Below are 24,825 nucleotides of genomic sequence, written 5' to 3' on the forward strand. Positions count from 1 at the left end.
ATATCTTCTGAGCCATTCCTCTTATTTGAATTTCTCGTATTCTTTTTTCGAAGCTTTTCCGGATTGTTCATAGTGCTCCTATAATGATTGGTGTTATCTGACTTTTCGTCATTTTCCACATCTCTTTTACTTTCTTTGACCAGTTCCGTATATTTGCGTCTCTTCTCTGTCTCGTTGATGTTCACCCTGCGGTTTGCTGTGACTGTAAAATCTACTATTGCTCAGGGTTTTTTTTTTACTTGTACACTATAATGATATGGAATCTTCTTACTTGAATTGGTTTATCTGTATGTACCTCCATATCTCAGATGATTTTATGATTTCCCTTCTAATTACTGTTACTGGTTTGTGTTTGTCCTACTTTCCTGGGCATTCAGGGTGCAGTTGTTTGCGTAGTTCCTAGTGTGCTGCTATGTCCACTTGATCATGTCTATGTGTGTATTCTTTTGAGTTTAGTTTGCTGCATTCACTTAATATATAGTTTACTAAGTCGTAAAATTATTTACAGTGTCTGCATTTTTCTTGGTTTCGTCGACTTTAGCTTTTATATTGTCAGTTTTTATCGGTTTACTTCCATCTAAGAAGAAGGAATAAAAATGCTGCACATATTTCACTGGGTGTAGGAGCAAAACGGAGTAGACGCTTTATGTGTCTTCCGGATTTGGTGGACGTTGTAGAATTAGGTAAACCGGTATCGTAATATGTGGCATTAGTCGATCCTGCCTGAAGGAAATATGTTGTTCGAAAATTACGTTACACACTCTTGTGTTGCACGGTTGCTTCTGTTCGATGAATTTTGATATTTCGAAAGAAATGAGCCGCCTATTTGCCAGGTGCATTATGGGCGTTCGTGTCCATTTGGAGTATACCTAGAAGTTTATTGAAAACAGACTTTTGTAGGCTAAAATTCCTTGTAATTCCTCTGGTTTGCTGCGTCTGTTGAAGATGGGCGTTATCGATGAGTCTGCACAGTTATTTGAATCTGTAAGCGGGTTTGCAGAGTCTAAATACAAGTCGGTCTGTACTGGTGTATCGCCATTGTGTAAGAGTACGATTTACTTGTGAAAAGATCTCTTATGTATGCATGTAAATGTACTAGGATTGTTTAAGAATCCGAGGTACTTGTATGGAGCTCGTTCTGAAGAAGTCAAGCGTGGGTAACCTGAGAGAGTGTTATTAAATTCCCCAGGGACGACAAATGGCGCTATCTCTGGTGTGTCTTGTGCTGCCGGGGTTAATGTGAGAGGATTTGTATGCATTTTATCGCGAATTTCATGGAAGATTCGGCGTTAAACATGCGCTGATAGTCTATGCTGGAAACGATGTAGTAAAAATCATCTTGATGGGCTGATTTTGTAAAACATGCTGACTTTGTGATCGTCGATCTCTAGGAAGACCATGCTTGTGGCGTTAATTTGCTGAAATCAAAGCTGTCAGTTTGTAGGGAAAACCGTATTCATTGTAGTCCGAGTCTGATTCGTAGCAAAGCCGTGTTTCGTTTAATGTTCGATTTTTGAGTGATTATTAGTATAAATCTCTACTTTGTTGAGACCATTGTCGCTAGTTTGTAAGGAGACCATGGATACGCTTCGTTGATTTACTAACGTATTACATGACTGGAAAAGATATATTAGTTCTCTTCTTTTTTCGTTTCCTCCATTTTCGTATAAAATTTGGTTTCGAACAAGATGTGGGATCATGTGCCCCAAAAAGGCCGGACTTTTACTAATGTAGCGCGCGTAATTTCCATGATGGGTGTTCTACGTTTCAGTAATGGAGTTCCTGATTTGATTTCTGGCATTTGCATGCGTATGTAATGAGAACATGCAGCGGTGATGGTTCATTGTAGGACTGCATCTTATAGTGTTTGTAATTTGGATAGTTAAATTCTTATATAGACATGTTTCTAGTTACTTTGCTGTATCTCTTCGCCAAAAATACGTAACATAGTTCCTTTGTTCCATTTGTGCAGGTGGTTACAGCAAGACGTTGTGAACTTGCTTATTCTTCATACGCATGTGTGTCGAAAACGGTGATTGCTATGAAAATGTTTCTGCCGAAAATTTGTTCCGGTTGTATGTAGCGGTTGCTAAAACTGGTATCGTTCACACAATCGTCTATACTAAGCAGTCCTCTTAATCCGTTATGCCTTTTCACGTAGATGGGGCCATCATCATCCTTTGGGTGTAGTGCATTTGACATGCTCATTTGTTTCCTAGTCCTCTTGTCGTTATGCCTGAGTTCTTCTTTGGCCCAATAATAATAATAAGAAGAATAATCCAGACTATATTATTAATGGTAATGCCTATTTATTTATTTCCTTTTATGAGGTTTTGTATAATTTAGTTTCTAAGTGTTTTCTTATCTTTTTTAGTTATTCTAGTATTACTAAATTTTTATTATTATTATTATTATTATTATTATTATTATTATTATTATTATTATTATTATTATTATTAAAACAGTAGATTATACCGATTTGTTTAGAAAGTCCGGTTGTTTTCTTATGCTACACTTAACATAATCTATCAATCAAAACATTAATATGAAAAAATATTAAACAAATTGACTCATAAGTGAAAAGAAACATTTCTATTCGGAGACTATTCTTCTAGTATATATAAAATATCTTAGGGGTGCTTATGTGCCTATATGTTTGTGTACATGTGATTCACTAGCACAGAATCATGCGTTCAATACTTGCTATATTTTTTCTGTATTTCTTTATTACTCTTATTCTATTTAAATTATCTTTCCGTTCCCATTTACTTCTGTTTTTTTTCCTTTGGCCCTCCTATTCTATTAAGCAACTGTTAAAAAATAAGAGGATGCTAAATGTTTTTGTCATCGTGAATTCACTTGAACAAATGATATGGGGTTATTTTCAAAACTTTCATAATATTCCTCATCATTGATTTGGGGCTCTATCTCATTAATTCACATTCTCGAGTATATTAAAGCATTCAAAAGTGATAGATAATAAAATACACGTTTACATCTGCTTTTTTTTTCAAATTATGTTTTATTAGAATTAAAAAAGTTTTCTCATCAATCTGTAAAATATTAAAAAATAATAGTAAAACGTTTTTTGTTAAAATAACATTTCTAACTCTTCTGAAATCTTAAGTTTAAATAGAAAATTAAATTGATATATATATATATATATTTATATATACGTATTTAGATAATATATATATATATACATATATATATATTGTTTTAACAAAAAACAAGATTCAAGGAATGGATTTATAGCAACAAATAGTGTATTTTATTATTTCATATTTAGTTATAATTATTTCAAGAATATTCCAACAAATTCAATCATTTTCTCGTTTGAAAATTTTCACAAGAACAACATTTCGTAAGACTTGTTGAATAAATAACACTTTAACAATACATATATTATGAAAACAATTTCCCTTATACGGAAAAGAAAATCAGCGAAAATATTTTACCTATATCTCATCCTTGCAATGTTTTTTTTAAGATTTATATATTTACCTATTTTTTATCTCCATTTAAAAAAAATTTCAAACAAATTATCATTCAACGTTAATTTCCTATGTCCACTTAATATGTTTTACCTATACTATTCATTGCTTGAATTACATGTCTTTTTTCTTTATTTACATTAAATGATTTTTTCTAAACCGGATTAATTAACTAAGTTATATTGTTGCCATTCTATGTTAGTTTCGTATGTGAAATTTGCTTGTTTATTTACAAAAATATTGGCTAACTTATTTATGTGATTGAAAAACGGCTTTGTTTAAAACTTATTCAATAAGGAAAGAAAGTTTTACATTACTCTATACATTTTCATTCTTCATTTAAAATTAAGGATCTCAATTTATTTTTAATATCTTATTTACGTTGGTTCCTTCCTATTAAGATTTACGATTATCGGATATTTTGCATGTAGAATTGGAAGTGACTCTGTACGTTCGACATTTTAAATATTTATTTAAATTATTAATTACCAAAATCATAATGTGTATCTATAAAGTTCAAAGGGAGGTAACTCAAGCCGTTCGATATTTTAATGATATGCAGTGTTTTAAGTTTGTTAAATTCCTTATATGCATTTATGATTTATTTATTAATTAAACAAAACCGATTAAATCTTGGCTAACCTATTCAAAATATACTGATTTTATTACCAAAGATTTAACCTACGTTTGCCATTCTGTTAAGTTTGCAGGTTGAAACAAGTAACGTAGAAAGCAATACAAATGACGACTCAACAAACAAAGTTAGATCAAATAAGAAGTGTATTAGAAAAAGGTATATTTACAGGATGTTTACATAATGGTGTCAAATAAGAGAGTCTTTGCTGGAAAAACATATCTGCTCTCGGCGGCCTTCGGTGGCTTCTGGTGAACACACCCTCCGACTAACTGTCTTCCTATTTATGTGTAATTACTATGCAAAAATGCAAATGAATGTGTGCCACCACAGCATATTCATTCATAATTTTCTTAGGTTTTGGATGGCTTTAATTCAAATAATATCAATTCCGGAATTAAATTTGTAAATACTTATCTAATAATGCATATTCCATTTATAAATATCCTATTAATAAATACATTCTTGAGCTCCATATGCGTTTTACTCCAAAGAAAGTGTATGTTTTTGTTGTATTTACTCCTTCAGAACAAGAGTATTATTTAATAAGCAAGGATTTTTCAAGTTTTACTGATCTAGAAACAGTACCAATTAATCCCTATTCTTTAATTACTAATATTGTTTTTTTTTTGTTAAATTCATATTGCTTATCTGTGTTTAGCTATTTTATTGATCTAGAAACGGTATCAAGTATTTCATCATCAATATAACTAAAATTGTGTTACCAGATTCGAAACAATATGCTAATCTTTGTTAAGCCTTTTTATAGATCTAGATTTCTTATCTAATAACCTATTGTCTTATTTCTAAAAATGTGTTTCTAGTGTAGAATATTATTTGCTTGCTAAATTTGAATCATTCATCACATCTTATTTCCCGAATTATTAGCTATTTAACTCCATATTAACTCTGGCCTTACACTCAAGAGCCGTTTTTTTTTGCAGGAATATTTTTCTTTCACATACGTTTCATATGTTATCGCAAAATTCTATTCCTATGAAGACATCGCTGTATAGCATCCACCTTTTTATTTAATGTTTCTTCTTTAGAATTCACTATGCAGTAAAAACAGATTGCACCTTTTTGATTTCCCATGTCTATACTTACCAGCGTTATCTACTATTGACCATTTCAATTCAAAATTCTTTCTTGGTTTTATGAAGTTCTCTAACCCAATCACCTAATGCAGTTGTGTTTCTCCTTTTATTTCTAATGCTGATTCCTCTACCTTTCTATCATTAACGCCTTCTCTATTAGTTTCATTCTACGGTTCATTTTTAGAGGATACAACATGGTTTCTGTATCTTTCCTTAATATGCACTCCGTGGCTCCAAGATATTCATTGTTAATATTATCAGCCGTAATCTCACATTTGTACACTATTTCTGAGGTTAAGCATATTCCATGCAACGGACAATTGCCAGGTATTCTGCAGTTACAGTTTCTGTAAACCCCGTTCATCCGATACTGACTCATATTTATCCCTCACATATATATATATATATATGTGTGTGTGTGTGTGTGTGTGTGTGTGTGGGTGGGTGGGGGTGGGGGGTGTTCTGTAAGTGGAATTCCTCTCTCTCTCTCTCTCTTTCTGCCGCACGCATAGGGAATAACATCAGATCAACGATAAACTAACGGCACTAATGTATCAAGTACCCGTAGTTCGTTAAGGTCTCTTCCGTCGCCGGCAGATAATAAAAAGCAAAAGTTTTTTTTTTCAAATTATCTAATAATGTTTTCTATCTAATCTCTGCATCAAATTATTTATTTTTTATTTTTTTCTAGTTTTTTTTCCAAATTATCTAAAAGATAAAACTTACTACCGGAACAGTAGTAGACACTCACTATGACGCAAGCGAACAACAGAAGAGGTTTTATTTGAGAGTAACAGCTTACCTTAGAGGCTTGTATATACTGATGTTTAATAGCTGTTTATTTTCGAATAAAGTTAATGTCAAGAGAGAGAGAGAAAGCGCTCTCCTAGGGTTTTCCTCGTCTAAGTTTTATAGGGTGGTGGTTTTTTTTGGGCGGGATATTTCATAGTATATCTTTTTAAACGTTATGTAGTCACGTTTGGGAGTATTTTGTCTTATAGATAATATTGAGTCATCAGGAGAGAATACGCACCGTTTCGTGGCCTTTCTCTCTACGGCTTGTTAGCGTATCGCCCCCCCCCCTCACTGATGTAAGGCCCAATTATCTGCTCAATGCAGTAAAAAAAGACGTTCGATAATTAAACGGCTCTTGTTACTAGCAACAACTTTGCGCATGTCGTTCAATGTTCAAATGCTACGTCTGACATATTTGTTGGTACGTGCACATATCGAAGAAAATAATGATAATATTAGTAACAATAATAAACAATAATAATAACAACAATAATAATAAAGTACTATATATATGTGTATATATATAACTAAAGGTATATATATATATATATATATATATATATATATATATATACATAACATTAATAAAACATATGTATGAACACATAAAAAATAAATCTACTAACAGTAATAACTACACTGTAGACTTTTGCGATCATATCATGCGGTATTCCTTTTCGCCTAGATTGTAACGTAAGCTCTCTCTCTCTCTCTTGTTTTTTTTTTGTTTTTTTTTTGTTTCACGTATTACTGTTTCTACTCGGCTGTTACAAGTTGTTGTAAATCCAACCTAGGTGAGTATTTTCCTTGGTACGGCTTTTTCGAATCGACCACATTCGTTGATCCGAGGCTTAGATATCTGAATCGCATTTGAATTAACTGTTAAATGCAGTAAAACTGTTTAAAGATTTGGCATTTCATATAACGACGGCTTTGTGCGCATGACGTTTAAACTTAAAGGCTGCGTCTATTTCAAGTCCGTTAAGTTAAGACAGGCTCATATCGAAAGAATAGAGAAACAAAACACAAAAAAAGGAAATAAAGAATATAAAAATGGAGAAAAGAAAGAAAATAAATAAATAAAAATTGTTAAACAAAAGCAAAGAAAAGTAAAATCATTAAATAAATAAATCAGCACTGTGGACACACATTACCACTCGGTATTTCTATTAACTCAGAGCCAGATGGCACATTGTTCGGTAATTTCAGTTAGATTTTTACAAGCTGCGCTTCTTTTTCGGCCTTTAATTCCAAGCTGTCCTAAAAGTTGATATAAAGAGCCTAAAATGAAACCTCTTGCTCCAATCTCAACCGCTCGAAGAATTGTAACCTAACCTTCACGGGGCAACTTCATATTTCTCAATCTTATATTAGTGTTGCCTCTCTACCCGGCTCTCATAAGATACTGCCAATTCAATCAAAACGAATGTTTTCCTTTCTATTTACGAGAGAACACTATCTGACCGTTGACCCTTTCCGTTTATAATTTTTGGATTACTTTGCCAGTCAGGGAGATCTGCGGCGCCTATCCAATCATCATTGATTCCGAGAATAGTTTGGTCCTGTACTAGCAATGGGCTAATTATACGTTTTGATCCGATCCACATTTTCCTCCCTCAGTAAAAAACGTGTGGCGTATGTTAGATGCTTCGGACTTCATATGGTTACTTATTGTTGTGGTCAGTTCTTCCAATACCGTGTTTTGTCGCCACGTATATCGCCCATTAGCAAGGGTTACTCTGCAGGAACTAGGAACATGTTCCATAGTCTGAGGTTTTTCTTTGCATAAAGGACAGGTTTGATCATCCCCTTTCTTCCATTTGGCAAGGTTAGTCATTGATGGAAGCATGTCGTAAGTTGAGCGTATTTTGAAACTCAACTTTAGCGGCGACATTTCGCAGATGTCATTCCACGAAATGGATCTTTGCATAGCTTCTTCCCAGTTTCTCCATTGTCTATAATAGTTAAATTTCCTCGTACTAATATGAAACATTTATTTTCTATAAGAACAGGATTAGACGATACAAATTGTGCAATTAAAAATATAAATCGGAAGATTCTATTGTTAGGATTATTTTCCCGATATTTATCTCGTTAGAATTCTTTCAAGAAAGATATCGTAGATTACAGGAAAGAGCACGGTAAGGTTGCCAACAATTTAGTTAAAGTGATTTTTGTAAAACGAACTGGATTCGAACTTGGGAATGAAGGTGTTCAGGCTGTGTCGTAAACTACTAGACCACTAATTAAGTTAAAAAAAGCTAACGAGTTATATCAATACGGACGGGCACTAATCTCGTTAAAGTAAAGGAATATCCGATGGAAATTGAAACACACCTTTTAAATAGAAATAACAAATTTCATGTAAATGTAATTCGGTCGGTAATGCTATATAATATGTTTCCTGCTTCGTATTATGAAGATAGAATGAAACTAAGTAGATATAGACACGTTGTTTTTTAAGAACAACGTCATTCCAGTTTCCCTAAAATAGGAATGAACTGCTGCAAATCGAAGCACGAATTCCCAACATAAGAGGAAAACGAAGATTTACAATAAAATTAGGTAGTTTTTGCTAAGGAAGGAAACTCTTATTTCATGTATCCACTTAAAAGCGCGCTGAAAGCTAGTGTCAGATTGTCAAACGGACTGAAGTGCAGGTGAAAAACTGAACGAATTGACTTGGAACGTCATACAGCGGACAAGCATAGAAATGGCAGCGTGCGCGTGCTGATATACAAAGGTTAAGTGATCGCTGTCATGTACGCCGTATTAAATTGACAAATGTTGCCTTCGATCTGGCAGCCTTATCATCCAGCATTCAGCCGAATATATATATATATATATATATATATATATATATATATATATATATATATCACCCCTTATATATATGTATGTACTTATATATATATATATATATATATATATATATATATTTATCAATACCTATATATATATATATATATACATATATATCAATCCCTATATATATGTAGATAAATATATATATATATCAATCCCTATATATATGTATATATATATATATATATATATATATATATATATATATATATATACATATACATATATATACATGAATACATTTTCCGTATAATGCGTTCAACTGATTAGTTTATATTTCACAGTCATTATTCAACAGAGGATGCATATTATATTCTCGGTGCCTTCTCACTAATGATACTTTTAGAGTTGTTGCTAGTAAGCAACGTTGTAAATAAGCAACATTGCTAATAAGTAAAGTTGCTAATAAGCAACATTGCTAATAAGCAACATTGCTAATATGCAATATTGCTAATAAGCAACGTTGACACTATGGTAGAATCAACCAAAAATGAAACATTCAAAAAAGCAAGATGCAAAAGTACAAGTCTCTTAAGATCAGCTGCCATGAATTGTTACCATGTTTAGATGCACTTGTATCTATTGTCTCTGTATAAATATATGGCTACATGAATCTACCCTTTTGTAATGTATTGTAGCTTGTTATGCACTCATTAGCATACCAATGACACTTCGCCTCCAAAAGGTGATTATATAAACTGAAGTCAAGAGGGCAGGGCAAGTCGATTTCTTGGAACCGAACTTAACAGGTCGGAATTTCGGATCTCGTACGAAAGCTTATAAAATCCCTTTTTTATTGCAAGCTATTTAGGCATGGAATTTAAAGTCGATGCGACTGAGAACAAAATAATGTTTGAAAAGGGTCGAGAAATGCAGGAATTTGACGATTCGAGTCGAAATTTGAAAATAGAAAGCGTCGAAAAATGAAATGGTTTAAATGAATCGAGTCTAAATTTCTCAAAAATGGAAATATTAAACGATACGCAGCATCGAACTTGAAAATTTAAAACTCATTGTGATGTTTTTTTACATGGATGTTATCACTTATCAAGGCCTAGAAGCGACTCGGGGATAAGAGTTATTGCGTGTACAGTAATCAATAAGATAGTTACATTGAATCATGAGATAATCAATGAGATAATATTGTAGTAATCATTAGTAATGGAGATTTGATAGGGTGTCTTACTCAAGAGGGCGGTTTGTCAGGAATTTGTTTATGTTGGACTTAAATACATCCAAGTTGTAGTCACCTGGAAAACAGGCAAACGGAAGAGAGTTCAACAGTCGTGAACTTCTAATGGAAATATTAAACGATTCATGTCAGGCTTTTAAATTTGATAGCACCGAGAAATGTAAATTTTAAATGATTCTCGTTGAACTTTGAAAATTTAAAACGTCGAGAAATGAAAAAAATTAAATTCTATTAGAGTCAGACATCTTTATCATCGTTGTGTAATGGAGAATTACGATCTGACTGACTTGTCTGTTTTTCAGGAACTATTAATGTCTAGCATTGTTTGAGAAACTAGTAACATTTAAGTGTTTGTAGATACTAGTAAAATGTAGCTGTATTTTTAAGCTAGTAAAGTCTTGCGATGCTCGAGACTAGTAGTGGCTAGCGGTGCTCGAGAGGCTCATAGTGTCTCGCGGGGCTCGAGAAGCTCATAGTGTCTAGCGGTGTTTGAAGTTAATGTGAATGTCTATCTGGGCATGTGGTTATGTGAGATGCTCTTTAAAGATAATGGGCCTGCATAGTTTACATAAAAATGAAGCGTCCTCGCCAAAAAGACGTTATAAAAACCTGAAGTCGAGACGCCAAGAGATGTCGATTTCTTGCAACCATACTGAACAATTCGAAATTTTGGATGTAGTATGAACAATTACACGGACAGCTGCCCCTTACTGTGGGTGTCCTTTTTCTTTCGAGGTATTGAATGTTTTGACATTTGTGTTCTATTCTTATTTCGTATAAATCAGTTATATTGTGTTGAAAATGGTCTTGATTTTTCAAGCGAATATAGTCTCTGCTGGGGTAATGTATAATAGAATATTATGATTTGGGTTAATTGATTATCTATTTTTAAACCATGCATTACCTTCTCCTTTTTATTACTACTTACTTTTAAATGCTTCGTTAAGTATGAATGCATGGCTTCGCTTCGATGTTTTCTATTACTCGATATGGCTCCATTTTAGTGTGTTCCACGAAAACTGACTGATAACAATTTTGAATTCACTGGATGAGTTTCGTTATCCGATATAAGATCATCCAAAACTCCGACAGCTGCGAACAATTCATTGATAAAACCAATTATTATTTCTCTCGTTGTTTTCTTACTCTCCATAAATCAAGTCTTCCCACTCTCACACTTTCACTACGAAAACTTTCTTAAACGATTTTTTTTTTCAAAGCACTGACGCGCTTTTTAATTTTTTTACAGAGAAGTGAGAGTTCATCGAGAAAGAAAGAGCACATCGGCCTAATACACGAAACAAACAAACATAAAACACGCGGATTGCTCACTCGTCGTGCAATTATATATGTTTCTAGCAGTTCAGCCCTGCTTTGCTCGGGCCTTATGCACTGTGCATAACTTGCCCTACTTATGAATCCACTTTATTTATGCTTTGAAATGTTTAGACAAAAATTGTGTGAATTCGTAGAGACAACAGAGGCAATTTATTTTTAACTTTGACCTAACTTTTTATCTTTTAACAATTAACTTTTTGCTCTCAAATAAAATACAAAGTTTTACCCATGTCCAAGTCACCTTCATCTAAAATGTCAAGTCTTTAAACCCAAAATTTATCAGGAATTTGGTAGGGTCTGCGAAAGCGAATTCTTTTGAAAATTTACCTTTTAAAACCAAATTTTCGCCCCAAACCTGATTAAAATGCTTGCCGCATGTCTGAATACGCGTTATGTACAAATTTCAAATGTTTGTGCCCAAAATTGGCTGATTAGTTTGCTTGACAACGCAAGGGTATCATCTTTGGGAATTTGACCCGTTGGCAGCTTAATTTTTCAAACCAAATCTTGTCCGATCTCTGAATACCGTTTATGCAAAATGTCTTATGTTTAAACCGTCAATTTGCTGAGTAATTTAGTAGAGACGCAGAGGTGAATTTTTTTTATTTAATTTAGACCCAAATTTTGCCCCCTTAACATTTATTTATTGGAGCTAAAATGAAAAAGTTTGATCAATGTCTAAGTAACCCACATTTAAAATTTCAAATGTTTAGACCTAAAATAAGCGGAAAGGTTTGGTAGAGATGTTAAAGGTAATATAGTTGAACTTTGACCTCTTTACAGCGACATTCTGGGTCGAAAATGTATTAAAAAGATCTTTCCAAATGTCATTATCGCTTATGTCAAATATCGACCGAACATTGGCAGAGTTATTTGATAGGGAAATATACAGAGACAGACACACGTTTCACTTTTACAGATTAAGACGTGCATGTACACAAACACAGAGCGACACACACATATCTATATATCTCTCTCTCTCTCTCTCTCTCTCTCTATATATATATATATATATATATATGTATATATATATATATATATATATATATATATATATATATACACGTGTCTAAATTCGTGTATCGTCTAGTAGAAACCAAATCGATAAATACGTTATGTACGTATAGAGAATATATTTGGATGTGTGTTTTTATATATCACTATATATACATGTTTACACTGGTCTCTATTGGTTATTTCAACGCGTGTATAACATTTAAAAAGCTGTTCGTAAGACATATACAGATTGCATGACATTAAAAGGGGCAATACCTTCTCGTCCGATAGGTTTTATTCAGCCGGTTCTTTCTTCCTTTGTTTGGACCATCGAGCCTAAAATTAAAACGTTCAACTTCTCCCAGGAAAAGTCCAACAAATACGTTCTCAATAATATAATATTTATACATCTTTATTCCGAAGATCCCTTTATTCTGCAAGTATCAAAAACTGTTCTTATTTACACTTCTAGTTTGTTGGGTTCCACTCGCCTTTTGGGTAACCGAGGAAACCAATTCTCTTGTCAGTTCCAAAAAAAAAAAAAAAAACAACTAAACTAATTGCATATCCATGTCTCATTAAATGTTAATCCACGTCATATAAAGTGTACGTTTATAAATTTTACAAAGTAAGGTATGCAAATTTAATACCTTACTTTGTAAAATGTATAAAAGTGCACTTTTAATATAAGTAAATTTCAAATTAAATCTTGTACCTTTATTTTTAAAGCCTATAGTAAAAACATTTTGTTTAACAATTTTGATGCCTTGGATGAAATGCTTTTCTAACTTGTATCCTATCTTTTTAAGATTATATTTTATTAAATTTATTAATTTGGATTTAAAAAAAAGATGAATGTGATTTTGTATGTATTTATAAAAAAACTCTCCTACTCTCTATTTCAGATTGTATTTCTCCTCAAATCACAACTCATTTTTGCAACCCTATAATTAACTTTTAGGATTTTTTTTCTACCTCTGTTTATATGGGTAAGTGTATCATTATATATTATTTTGCCTGTGTAAAAATTTCATTTTGCACTTTTGCTCTCTTTAATCAGTAACGCTGACCATATTTATATCATGTTTAGATATATCAAGCTATTTCTGTCCGTAAAAGTAGTTTCGTAATTTTGAAAATAACGTATGCTGCATGTATTAGCTAAACATCAGCATCTATCAATATAGAAATATATATAAACAATTCTGTGCATTTATAAATCGTGATGATTTGGAGTGGAAGAACTTGTAGGGAAGAAAAAGTAAATGACACCGCAATATATATTAATAATAGAAAACACCGAAATATTGACATATTAATAGTACAGGTCACGTTATTAAAAATTGTGTGATTGAAAGGGCTGTTTTACATTTTTTTGGTTAGCCTTTTTTCTGTCCTACGCGTCATACGAAGAACGCCTGTTAATTTTTCTTACCCATCCGTTGACGTTAAAAAAAAGTAATTGTAAGCAGCCACGCACTTTGCTTGTGAGATAAAAACATTTGTTCTCCCCCTTTTTTGTTCCTTGGTAAGAATTCCGACCATATGTATATATATATATATATATATATATATATATATATATATATATATATATATATATATATATAATCCGACTGTCTTTTACACTACCCCCAAACTTCATAAACTCCCGAAAATAGTCAGCAACATACTCGCACATCTCCCATTTGAAGACACGGGAAACACTGAGGCATCGATTACCGAAGCCACAGACATATACCACATATCTAAGGCTCTCCAGATCGACCCACCTGGCAGACCTATCGTCCCGGGCATCGGGACCGTCACAGAGAAGATTTCGGGGTACATTGACAGCATCCTCAACCCATTGATACCAAACATACCCAGTTATATTAAAGACACGACACACTTCCTACAGATCCTACGCGACATCGGTAACTTACCAGTCAATACAATACTCGTCACGATGGATGTTTCCTCTCTCTACTCGAATATTCCACATGAGGAAGGAATATCCGCGTGCAGGAGTTTTTTTACAAACCCAGAACTTACAAGACACCCAAATCACAAACATATGCAGCATTATAGAGTACATTCTAACACATAACAATTTTACATTCAACAACAGACACTTTTTTACAAATAAAAGGCACAGCCATGGGAACTAGAATGGCTCCCAGCTATGCCAACATCTTCATGCACACATTCGATCCAAAATACATGCACACACACCAACTCAAACCGACGCACTATTACAGATACATGGATGTCATCTTTGTCATTTGGCCACACGGTGAAAAGACATTGATGAACTTCTTCCAGCATATAAACAACTGCCATAATAGTATAAAATTCACGATTGAACACTCAACCACACACATCACATTTTTAAAAGTTCTGGTTAATATTTCAAATAATTATATCACCACATCTCTGCACACAAAAGCGACCGATGGACACAATTATCTACATTTTGAAAGTTGTCACCCAATCACAACAAAAAAGTCAATCGTATACAGTCAATGTCTGCGCATTAAAAGGATATTCACAGACCCAACCGATTATGACACACAGGTAGGCATCTTAATCAACCACCTTCTTCGCAGAAACTATCAATTCAAAATATTAAAAGAAGCCATCAGCAGAGCATCACACATTAGCAGACACAACCTACTAACATACAAAAACAACAAAACATCCACACGAATACCTATGGTATTTCACTTCAATAATAACACCAGACATTTATACAACCTCATGAAACAGATGGTCAAACAATTACAACAGCCCCCACACTCAACACAATATACAATAAACCCCCCATTTGCGCCAAACGACAGCTCCTCAACTTACATTCCACTCGGATTAACCGCACCCTCACATCTCAAGGAAACAAACCTTGCAATAGATCCAGATGTCTAATATGTACACATATTAACACCAACAGCACATTCACGCCTCCAGGCACCAACATCCATCTCAAACTCCCCCCCTAAATTGCAATAGCCCAAATGTAATATATCTGTTTACTGCACCGAATGCACCAAAGGCAATTACGCAGTGGAAACAGACCTGGAGTTCCGCCTACGATTTAATAACCACAAACCTACCATTCGAGACAAATCTGCACAACATCCAGTAGCTATCCACTATAAATTACCTAACCACACAATAGACAACATCAGATACATCCTCATAGCATCCAATTTTATTACACGACACCAGAGACGAAAATATGAACAAAAATTCATTCTAAAACTCAACACGCACACTTCAGAAAGCAACAAAAACCTAGGACAACTCAATGACTACAATTTTTATAACTACAAAGATTTTCCACAAGCATTTTACTTAGGATTCAATGCACGGTGGGATGGGGTAAACTTTTTGTTCTTTTTTCTAACTCTTTCGAAACCTTCAAATTTCCCCTAATTTGTTCTGTCTTTATACTCTCATACACATTGGTCTATGCATGTGTATGTGTGTGCGTATTATGTACGCATATATATGTATTTATGCGAATGCATGTGTATATGTACCTGAAAGTGTATGTACACGTAAGTATATGTGTATATATGTATATGCATGTGTATGTATATGTATATATATATATATATGTATGTATATGTGGACATATGTGTATCTGTGCATGTATGTGTGTGTGTTTTTTTCAAAACGCATTTTCTTTAAGTGTTAATTTTCTTCATATTACCGTATATTTATATATATATGCATGTATTTCTCGCACACCTATACTTCTTTCCCGTCCGTCTCTTCCCCTCCCCTCTCTCTCCATGCATTCGCTTATGCAAACTTGTGTATATATATGTACAGCTGTCTCTAGGTGTAAATATATGCGCAAACATTTATGTATGTGCATGTGTATTTGTTACTGTATGTATATGTGTATATATGCATGCATTTATGTGTGTATATATGCATATATATGTACATGTAAGTATTTGCTTGTATACGTATGTGTACACCCATATTAATACATAAATTAATAAAAAGTAGCGTTTCCTTTCTGTCTTTAAACGGTTCCATTTGGAAACGACGTTTTCGTTCTTTTTCGAACGAGAAATAACCGTTGATTTACAAGTGAGCTTCATAGAGTTTCTCCTCATAACGTCTTACATCCTTTGAATTCTTATTCTCTCTTGAAATAAATAATATCGTTCGAATTAAAAAGATGTGACTGTAAAGGCGCGTTTCTTCATTTTTATTTACTGATTAATTTCTAGTTTTTTGTTTAAATGTGTATATGTACTGTGTGCATGTGTGCATGTGCGTACTTATATGTGTATATATTTAAAACTGACATGCCACGTTCTCATTGGCTATTACTCCTTCTCCTCATACTGCTCCTCCTTCTTAACCATTCCTTTTCAATCCCCCTTCTCCCCGTGTATGCTCATACTTTCACTACACCGATGAAGACTGAAGGATCGGTCGAAAAATATGTACTTGTAAAAAAAAGTTTAAAAATTTTTTTTCATAATATAATTTTGTATTCCTGCACGTCACCAATTGAAAACGAATAAAGAAAAGTTATAAGCGTTTATACTTTTCCTATTCTTTTTTACATTTCCTTTCAATTATAATTTATAATTCAATTGTAATTTATAAAATATATATGGCGATTAAGCTGCGCTGAATATTCCGCGTTTCATCCACTCTAGGACTCTTCAGGCTATGAGGATATATATATATATATATATATATATATATATATATATATATATATATATATATATATATATATATATATATATATATATATATATTTTACACAGTGATCACCACTTATCAAGGTCCGGAAGCCACTCAGGGATAAGGGTTATTGAAGTTCATTAAGTTAGTGAGGAGATTTGCTGAAGTGTTTACTTAAGGGGGCGGTTCATTAGGAATTTGTTAACATTGGACTTGAAGACATCCAATTTGTAGTCCGGAGGGAAGCAGGCAGACGGAACAGAGTTCCACAGGCGTGCAGTTCTAAGAAAGAAGCTTTGTTCATGGAATCCGCGTTTTGATTTAGGCACAGATATAGAGTGGGGGAAATTTTTCACAGTGGATTCAGCTAGACGGGTGTTTTTCGTGAAAGATTGGCGAGGGGGGGACCAGAGATTGGAGTTCAGACGAGCATCTGCCATGGAAATAACGATAAAACAAGGACAGGCTCGCAACGTCTCTTCTGTGGGAGAGAGGTTGCAGGGTAGAAAAAAGGGCATCCCCCACTAAGCCACGAAGTCTATTTTGTACTCTGTCAAGGCAGGATAGGCTGTTTTTAGCAGCTCCTGCCCAGATATGGCAACAGTATTCCATCCTTGGACGTACTTGGCTTTTATATAGATAGAGAATTGCATCAGTTGTGAGATATCTTCTGGAGCGGTAGAAGGATCCCACCATCTTTCCAGCGAGCTTGGCAACAGACTTGATGTACGTGTTCCATATATATGGTATTTATTGCTGTGAGTCCAGAATGAATTTACATATTGTTTCCGCTAGGAAGATATCCCCTGAAGATGAGGAGAGATCCGACCAGCTTCGTCAGAATTCATAGATGGACTGAGTTTTGATACCAATAAGAATGGAAAAAATCGTTGTAGATGAAGGGGAGTCAGATTAGAAGGGGGAAAGTGGGAGGGGGAGGACGTTGGAATTTAAGAGTATATATAATAAGAGGGGGGTTATTGAATATTGATTATGTGTTTATGTTTATAGACACTGATGAAATGTATAACAGTTTAAGATTAAAACTTTTAAGGATATTGTGTATGTTTAAGGTTTAAATTTGAAGGTGGAGAAAACAAATCTATCAAAGAATAAGAAATAGAGGCGAGACCAGGACAGAAACAAAAAGTTTGGTTGAAATAAAAGTAGGCGATGGGGGAGGGAGAGAAATTAGGCAGAGAGTTAAAGTTGTAAGTAGCGGTTAGTAGCAATTTATACAGATCACAATGGCAACTGGTTGCAAAGTCAGCATTGGTCGGCGTTGTGTCGTGGGAAGAGGGAGAACAGTTAGTATACGGAGTTTGAAGTAATACTGAGAATAGCAGGCGGCGGGGGGGGAGAATTTCCATAATATTTGTTACTTTTTTTTTTTTTCGTCGAAATTGTCGGACGCTAGGTTTGATAATAGTAGGAGTAAGGAATTATACGTTACAGTTTTTTTTTTGTTTTTGGGATAATATAAAACAGTTAAGAATATCAGTAGATAAAAAATATAATAAAATAATAAAACATATTTAGGGAAATGTTTATAAGTAAATGGTTAGTGGACAATAAATAACCAACTAATAATTAGTAAACAAGGACGAATAATAAACTTATGTGGGATTTAATAATCAATAAATAGTCAAATGTAGATAATAATGTAACAAATAACTAGTTGGTTACAAGTTAAATATTAATATTATTAAGTAATAATAAGATTGAAATTAACAGGGGAAAGAAAGATATATACGTACTTACACACACTGGCACATACATATACACACATATATACACACATACACACATGTAAACATACGCACACACATCAATGGGAGAAAAGCACATGCATAAATATATATACATACACACATAGGTATAAGATTCGGATAAAAAAGATAATGATTAAAGAGAGAATTAGTGAGAGGTAAATACATATATATATATATATATATATATATATATATATATATATATATACATATATATAATGTAGATTGGAAATTAAATAATTAGTTAAATAAAGTAGATAGTAAATTAAACAAGTAAATAATAAACAGAAGAGCAAATTATGATAAGGACGTAACTAAAACATTAGCAATCAAAGCCTAGCAATCAAATTAGCCAATAAGAAACTATGAGGCGAGAATTCGGAGTGATTGGCGGATTATTAGGATAAACATATTACTGGATTGTAAATGTGTGTTAGATAGGGCTTCAGGGTCATATATGAGTGTATAGTGTTCATGTTAAGGGACTGACACTTAAGGGGCTTCGGGGGTAAAGTTAGGAGGGGCTGGGAAGGTATTGTAGGGGTGGGTGTTTTAGGCACATTTTTGGTGTGAGAAGGAGGCTGTGTAGGGAAGTGAAAGTGGGAGCCGATTTATAGAGAAGTGAGGTGTAAAATGCGGTGTGTTAATTAAAGCCAGTGCTTGTGTGGTGTTATGAGGGGAAGGAGGGTTCAGATGGGATTAAGGGTTGGGATTTAGATTTAAGATAATTAAATGAGTTAGGCAAAAGGATATACAGTTAACAAGTGGAGGGAGAAAATGGTTGAACTTCTGTTACGGGGTTCTTTTTGAGTGTATGGGGGATATACAGTTCCGGTTGTATGTAGGGGTGTGTAATTAAGGATGAAGTGATTCATGCGTTTACTATAATTGGGCAATTACGTTATTGGTATGCGAACGGTATAGTATTTTATTTTAGGGGTGGGTTATAGATATTGTTAGAAGGGTGAGAACTTGTTTAAGAGGTGGGATTTATAATGTTTGTAATTAAGTGAGGTTTCCTTTTTTATTTCAAAGTTTGTCTCTATCTCTAAAATTAGTAATCAGTAATTTTTCTGTTAAGCATAAGTAACATAGGTAGTTTAGTGATTTACATGTACTAGATCTATTCAGATTTTTCCAGCTAATAATTGAATAGGTCGTTACGGGTAAGTAGTAGATAATGGTTAGTTAGTGAAGTACTATTGGGGTGGATGGGGGTATTTAGGGAGCATTTGTGTACCATAAATCTGTCTTTGAACGCAGTGCTTGAGAGACCAATGTATAATTTTTTGTTTTGTGGGTCTTCAGCAGGAGCAATAGTTGCTTTGTAAACTACATCAGTTGAGAGAAAAATTTTTGAAGCGGGCATTGGGCTTTGTTAAGGCAGTTACAATTATTTTGACTATTGTTATTATAGTTGTGGTTATTTAGTATTTTATTGTTGTGTTATTTATTTTCTAGATTAGTTGTGCAACTCTAGCCAAGTTTAATAGCGTTCTTATTAAAAAAATTATGCGGGATATTGTTAGGTAGGAAGTGATGCTTTATAAGTATGAAGATTTTTTTTACCTAATTTAGTTTTTGTCATATTATTATAGGGAGGGTAAAACCAGAGGATTTTGCGGGATCTGTTATTCTTATTTGTATTATTCGGTTTATTAGGGTTCAAGTATGTGATATTAGTGTTAGGGTATTCAGATTCCTTTAAAGCGTTTTCAAAGAAGGGTTTGTGTAGGGTAAAAATGATGGAATTAGATGAGTTTGTGCTAAGCCTTTTTTCTATTGATTTAGGGATATGTTTAATCATGTGTTTGGGGTGGTTAGACATAGGGTGTATATATAGGAGGTATGTATTATTTTTGGTGTATGGTTCGTAGGTACTATTAGGGAGGTTAAAGGTAACATCCAGAAAATTTACTGTTTTTAAGTTGGAAGTCACTTCGATCTTTAAGTCCATATTCTTCAATTCCTTTATTATGTTCTTTTTAATGCCTTCGCACTTTGGAGTTTTCAACAATGATGAGGTCATCATCTCTGTAAAGTCCCACGTTGTTGTTGGAGATATACTTTGTGAGATTGTATAGGATGAAAAGGACTACTAAATCAGTGGCTACGCGTAATCAAGGGAACCCATCGCAAGGTCGAAGGAGGTGGGTTGGTCTTTTTTAGTCCATTGAGAGTATAAGCTTAGTAGGACAGTTTTACGGAATTTCATAATGATGGTTCGAATGGTGATCTGTATAAATTACTACTAACCGCTACTTACAACTTTAACTGTCTGCCTAATTTCTCTCCCCCACCCCCATCGCCTACTTTTATTTCAACCAAACTTTTTGTTTTTGTCCTGGTCTCGCCTCTATTTCCTATTCTTTGATCGATCTGTTTTCTGCACCTAAAAATTTAAACCTTAAAGACACACAATAGAATACCCTTAAAAGTTTTAATCTTAAACCGTTATAAATTAAAACAGCGTCTATAAACATAAACACATAATTAATATTTAATACCCCCTCTTATTATATACACTCCTACTACATTAAAGTCCAACGTCCTCCCCCTCCTACTTCCCCCCTTCTAATCTATCTCCCCTTATCGACAACGATTTTTCTCATTCTTATTGGTATTAAAACTCAGTCCATCTATGAATTCTGACGAAGCTGGTCGGATCTCTCCTCATCTTCGGAGGATATCTTCCTAGCGGAAACAATATGAACTCACAGCAATAAATTTCATATATACTGCTCTGGCTACACATTGAGCACTCTAGTCCGTTTTTTTTACCATTGATTAAATAAATCTCCGCTCCTCTACAGTTGAGCACTTTCCAAAAAGCTCGGAACCTACCCCATTTAAGAATGGAAAACATCAACTTCCACCTCTCCCTCAAAAACATTCCACGATACCAAAAAATTAATACTTTCTCATCCTAATAAGAAGAATGGAGGAACTCATTAGGAAAATGCGCTGGAAGGCCTACGTCTTCTTTAAAGAAAATAATCCCGCTAATCCAACCAACCACTACGGATTTACCAACAAAAATACAGCTCCATACATAGAACAATTGGCCGGTTTTGAAACCAACATAACCGATATTATTAACCATATTTCTTTCCGTAAACGAAAAAATATTTTCCAACTCCACATGGACAAAATAATTAAAGATATAAACAAATCTAAGTAAATATACCTCAAGGCTGATAAATCACAAACTTTCTACAAAGTCTCAAAACAAAAATACTTAAAACTTTTAAATGATAATCTCACCTCAACATGCAAAAAAAGCAAATACCGACTTAATCAAAGACATAAATATGGACAGCAAAGTTATCACAAATACTTTAAACTTAAGCATACCTCCTCATCAAAGACCATAAAGAAAACTTCCGTACCAGACCACAAACCATGCTAATCAACCCCACCAGACCGGAAATTGGAAGAATTAGCAAAATAATTCTTGAAAAGATTAATAAACAAATTAAAAATAAATTCAACCTAACCCAGTGGATTAACACCGAGGACGCTATTAATTGGTTCAAAAGGATACCTAACAAGAATAATGCTGCATTCATCCAATTCGACATAATTAATTACTACCCGTCTATTTCCAAACGCCTTTTTGACTTGGAATATCCTTCAAATTTTTTATCTTAAACTGTTATAAATGGCGACAGCGTCTATAAACATAAACACATAATTAATATTTAATAACACCCCTATCATTATATACACTCCTATAACGTTAAATCCCAACGCCCTCTTCCTCCTACTATCCTCCTTCTAATATAACCCCCCCTTAATCTACAACGATTTTTTTCCATTCTTATTGGTATTAAAACTGCTCTGGCTACACATTGAGCACGCTAGCCCGTTTTTTCACCACTGATGAAATAAAAAAATAAATAAATAAATAAGTATATATATATATATATATATATATATGTACATATATATATATATATATATATATATATATATATATATATATATATATATATATATATATATACTTCAGAATGAAATTATATAACAATTAACTGGTATGGAAACCTGTGATTATAAGCCTTACAAAATATTACTGACAGTAATATTCTATAAGTACTATCCCATCTTAATAAAATTGCTCGATATACAAGATAGCGCAAATAAATAAAATTCTAGTTATTCAACAAATTTTAAAAAAAATCACGTCATAAGTTTTTAAATTTATTGAATGACTAAAACTTGATATGTCTATATATATATAATGACTATGTATATATATGTATATATATATACATATATATATTGAGTAAAATGATTGATAATTAAAAATAAAAAAAAATTCGGTTTTACAAGCAAGAACAAACAAAATCAATGAATTGTACGATAATTTCGGAAACGATGTTTTTACTGAGACAATCAATAAGTCTTGAACAATAATTTTATCTTTTGATTCCATCAAACAAAGTCTCCTCATCAGCACAAAGAATGGGTTAGGGTTTTAAAATACCCCCCCCCACCAAAACAATAGCATTTTTAAAAAAAAGGCAGATATATCTTTCATTCGTCAATTGATTGACATTGATACTTACGGGCTTGAAAGACGAACGCGTAAAAATTAAAAATGCTAGTTTTATTTTTGCTGTCTTTAGACACACACATACAATTTTTGCTTATGAGGAGACATTGTCTTATAAAATTAAATGATAAAATTATTGTCGAAGACTTAGTGTCTGTCTCAATAAAAAACAGCGTTTCCGAAACAATCGTACAATTCATTGATTTTGTTTGGTCTTCCTTGAGAAACCGATTTTTTTTATTTTTAATTTTAATTATACATTTTCAATAATTTTACTCAATGTTAAAATAGCTCTAGAATATCTATGCCTATCGAGCTCATTATATATCTTCATTACAATGAACACTGTTTACTTTTAATTGCATTGATGTATTTAAAATACATTAAAATTTACTCTGCTCTTTAGACTGATGTTCTAACCCCCTTAATATATATATATATATATATATATATATATATATATATATATATATATGTATATATACTTCAGAATAGTTTTTATTTTTTTATTTAACAATCAGTTGTTATGCAAACGTGATATTTCAGGTTTACAAAATATTACTGGCAGTAATATTCTATAAGTTATCCCATCTAAACAAGAATTGCTCGATATGCAAGATAGAGCAAATAAATTAAATTCTAATTCAATGAATTTAAAAAAAAAAACTCTCATTGAAATGAAATAAGTGGTTGAGTTTCATATCAAAGAATTTTTATTATTCTAAGCAAGACAAAGAATGCTTTAGAAAATTAATGTTCTTAACCTATGTTTTTTTTTATTACATCGTTTATTATTATCGCTTTCGTATAATTGTAAGATAATTTCCGTTTTGAAATTGACAATGAGTTTATACGTGTGTGGAGAGTGCGACTTTCGAATTTTTATTTTCTGTCTGTTCTCGTTGTTCTTTTTACAATCATATCTTATGAATCCGAGGATTTAATTCATAGCACTGGTTTCCCCGATGTTTCCATAATCAGTATGTTTACTAGAAAAACATAGGAATTCCGTGAAGCTTGCAATATACCAAGTGAAAATGATTTGGGGGGAAAATTCAACCACTGTCACGCACCTGTTTGATCATTTATTTTACACGATAGTAACATGCGTTTATATTTCTTGTTACACACTTAAATCACGCTTTCTCTATTTCTTTTAAAACCCCTGTGATAGAAACTTTCAGTTCCAATTCTTCTAACTAATTTTGAATATGAAGTGTTTTGAACATTAAACGAATTGATTTGTCTTCATGTATGTTAAGTAATTTGAGGCAGAGCAAAATATATTCTTTTTCGTTTCTTGTACGATTTATCAATATACTTAGAAGCTTAGAACGGAAACACAAATGAATGTTTTGTCACGGTGATTAAAAAAACCCATAAGTATCA

At 33.0% G+C, this 24,825-nt stretch overlaps 1 protein-coding gene across 1 annotated transcript; it reads right to left on the reverse strand.

Annotated features, from left to right (window-relative positions):
* Positions 1 to 7,602: 7,602 nt before the first annotated feature.
* Positions 7,603 to 7,914, reverse strand: LOC145254630 (uncharacterized). Its single transcript, XM_080113241.1, has one exon. It carries the CDS (start codon positions 7,912 to 7,914, stop codon positions 7,603 to 7,605), a length of 312 nt encoding a protein of 103 aa, XP_079969367.1.
* Between the last annotated feature and the right edge of the window lie 16,911 nt (positions 7,915 to 24,825).

The sequence above is a fragment of the Euprymna scolopes genome, chromosome 30 (assembly GCF_053919585.1).
Source record: "Euprymna scolopes isolate OS-2025 chromosome 30, ASM5391958v1, whole genome shotgun sequence".
NCBI classification, from domain to species: domain Eukaryota; kingdom Metazoa; phylum Mollusca; class Cephalopoda; order Sepiida; family Sepiolidae; genus Euprymna; species Euprymna scolopes.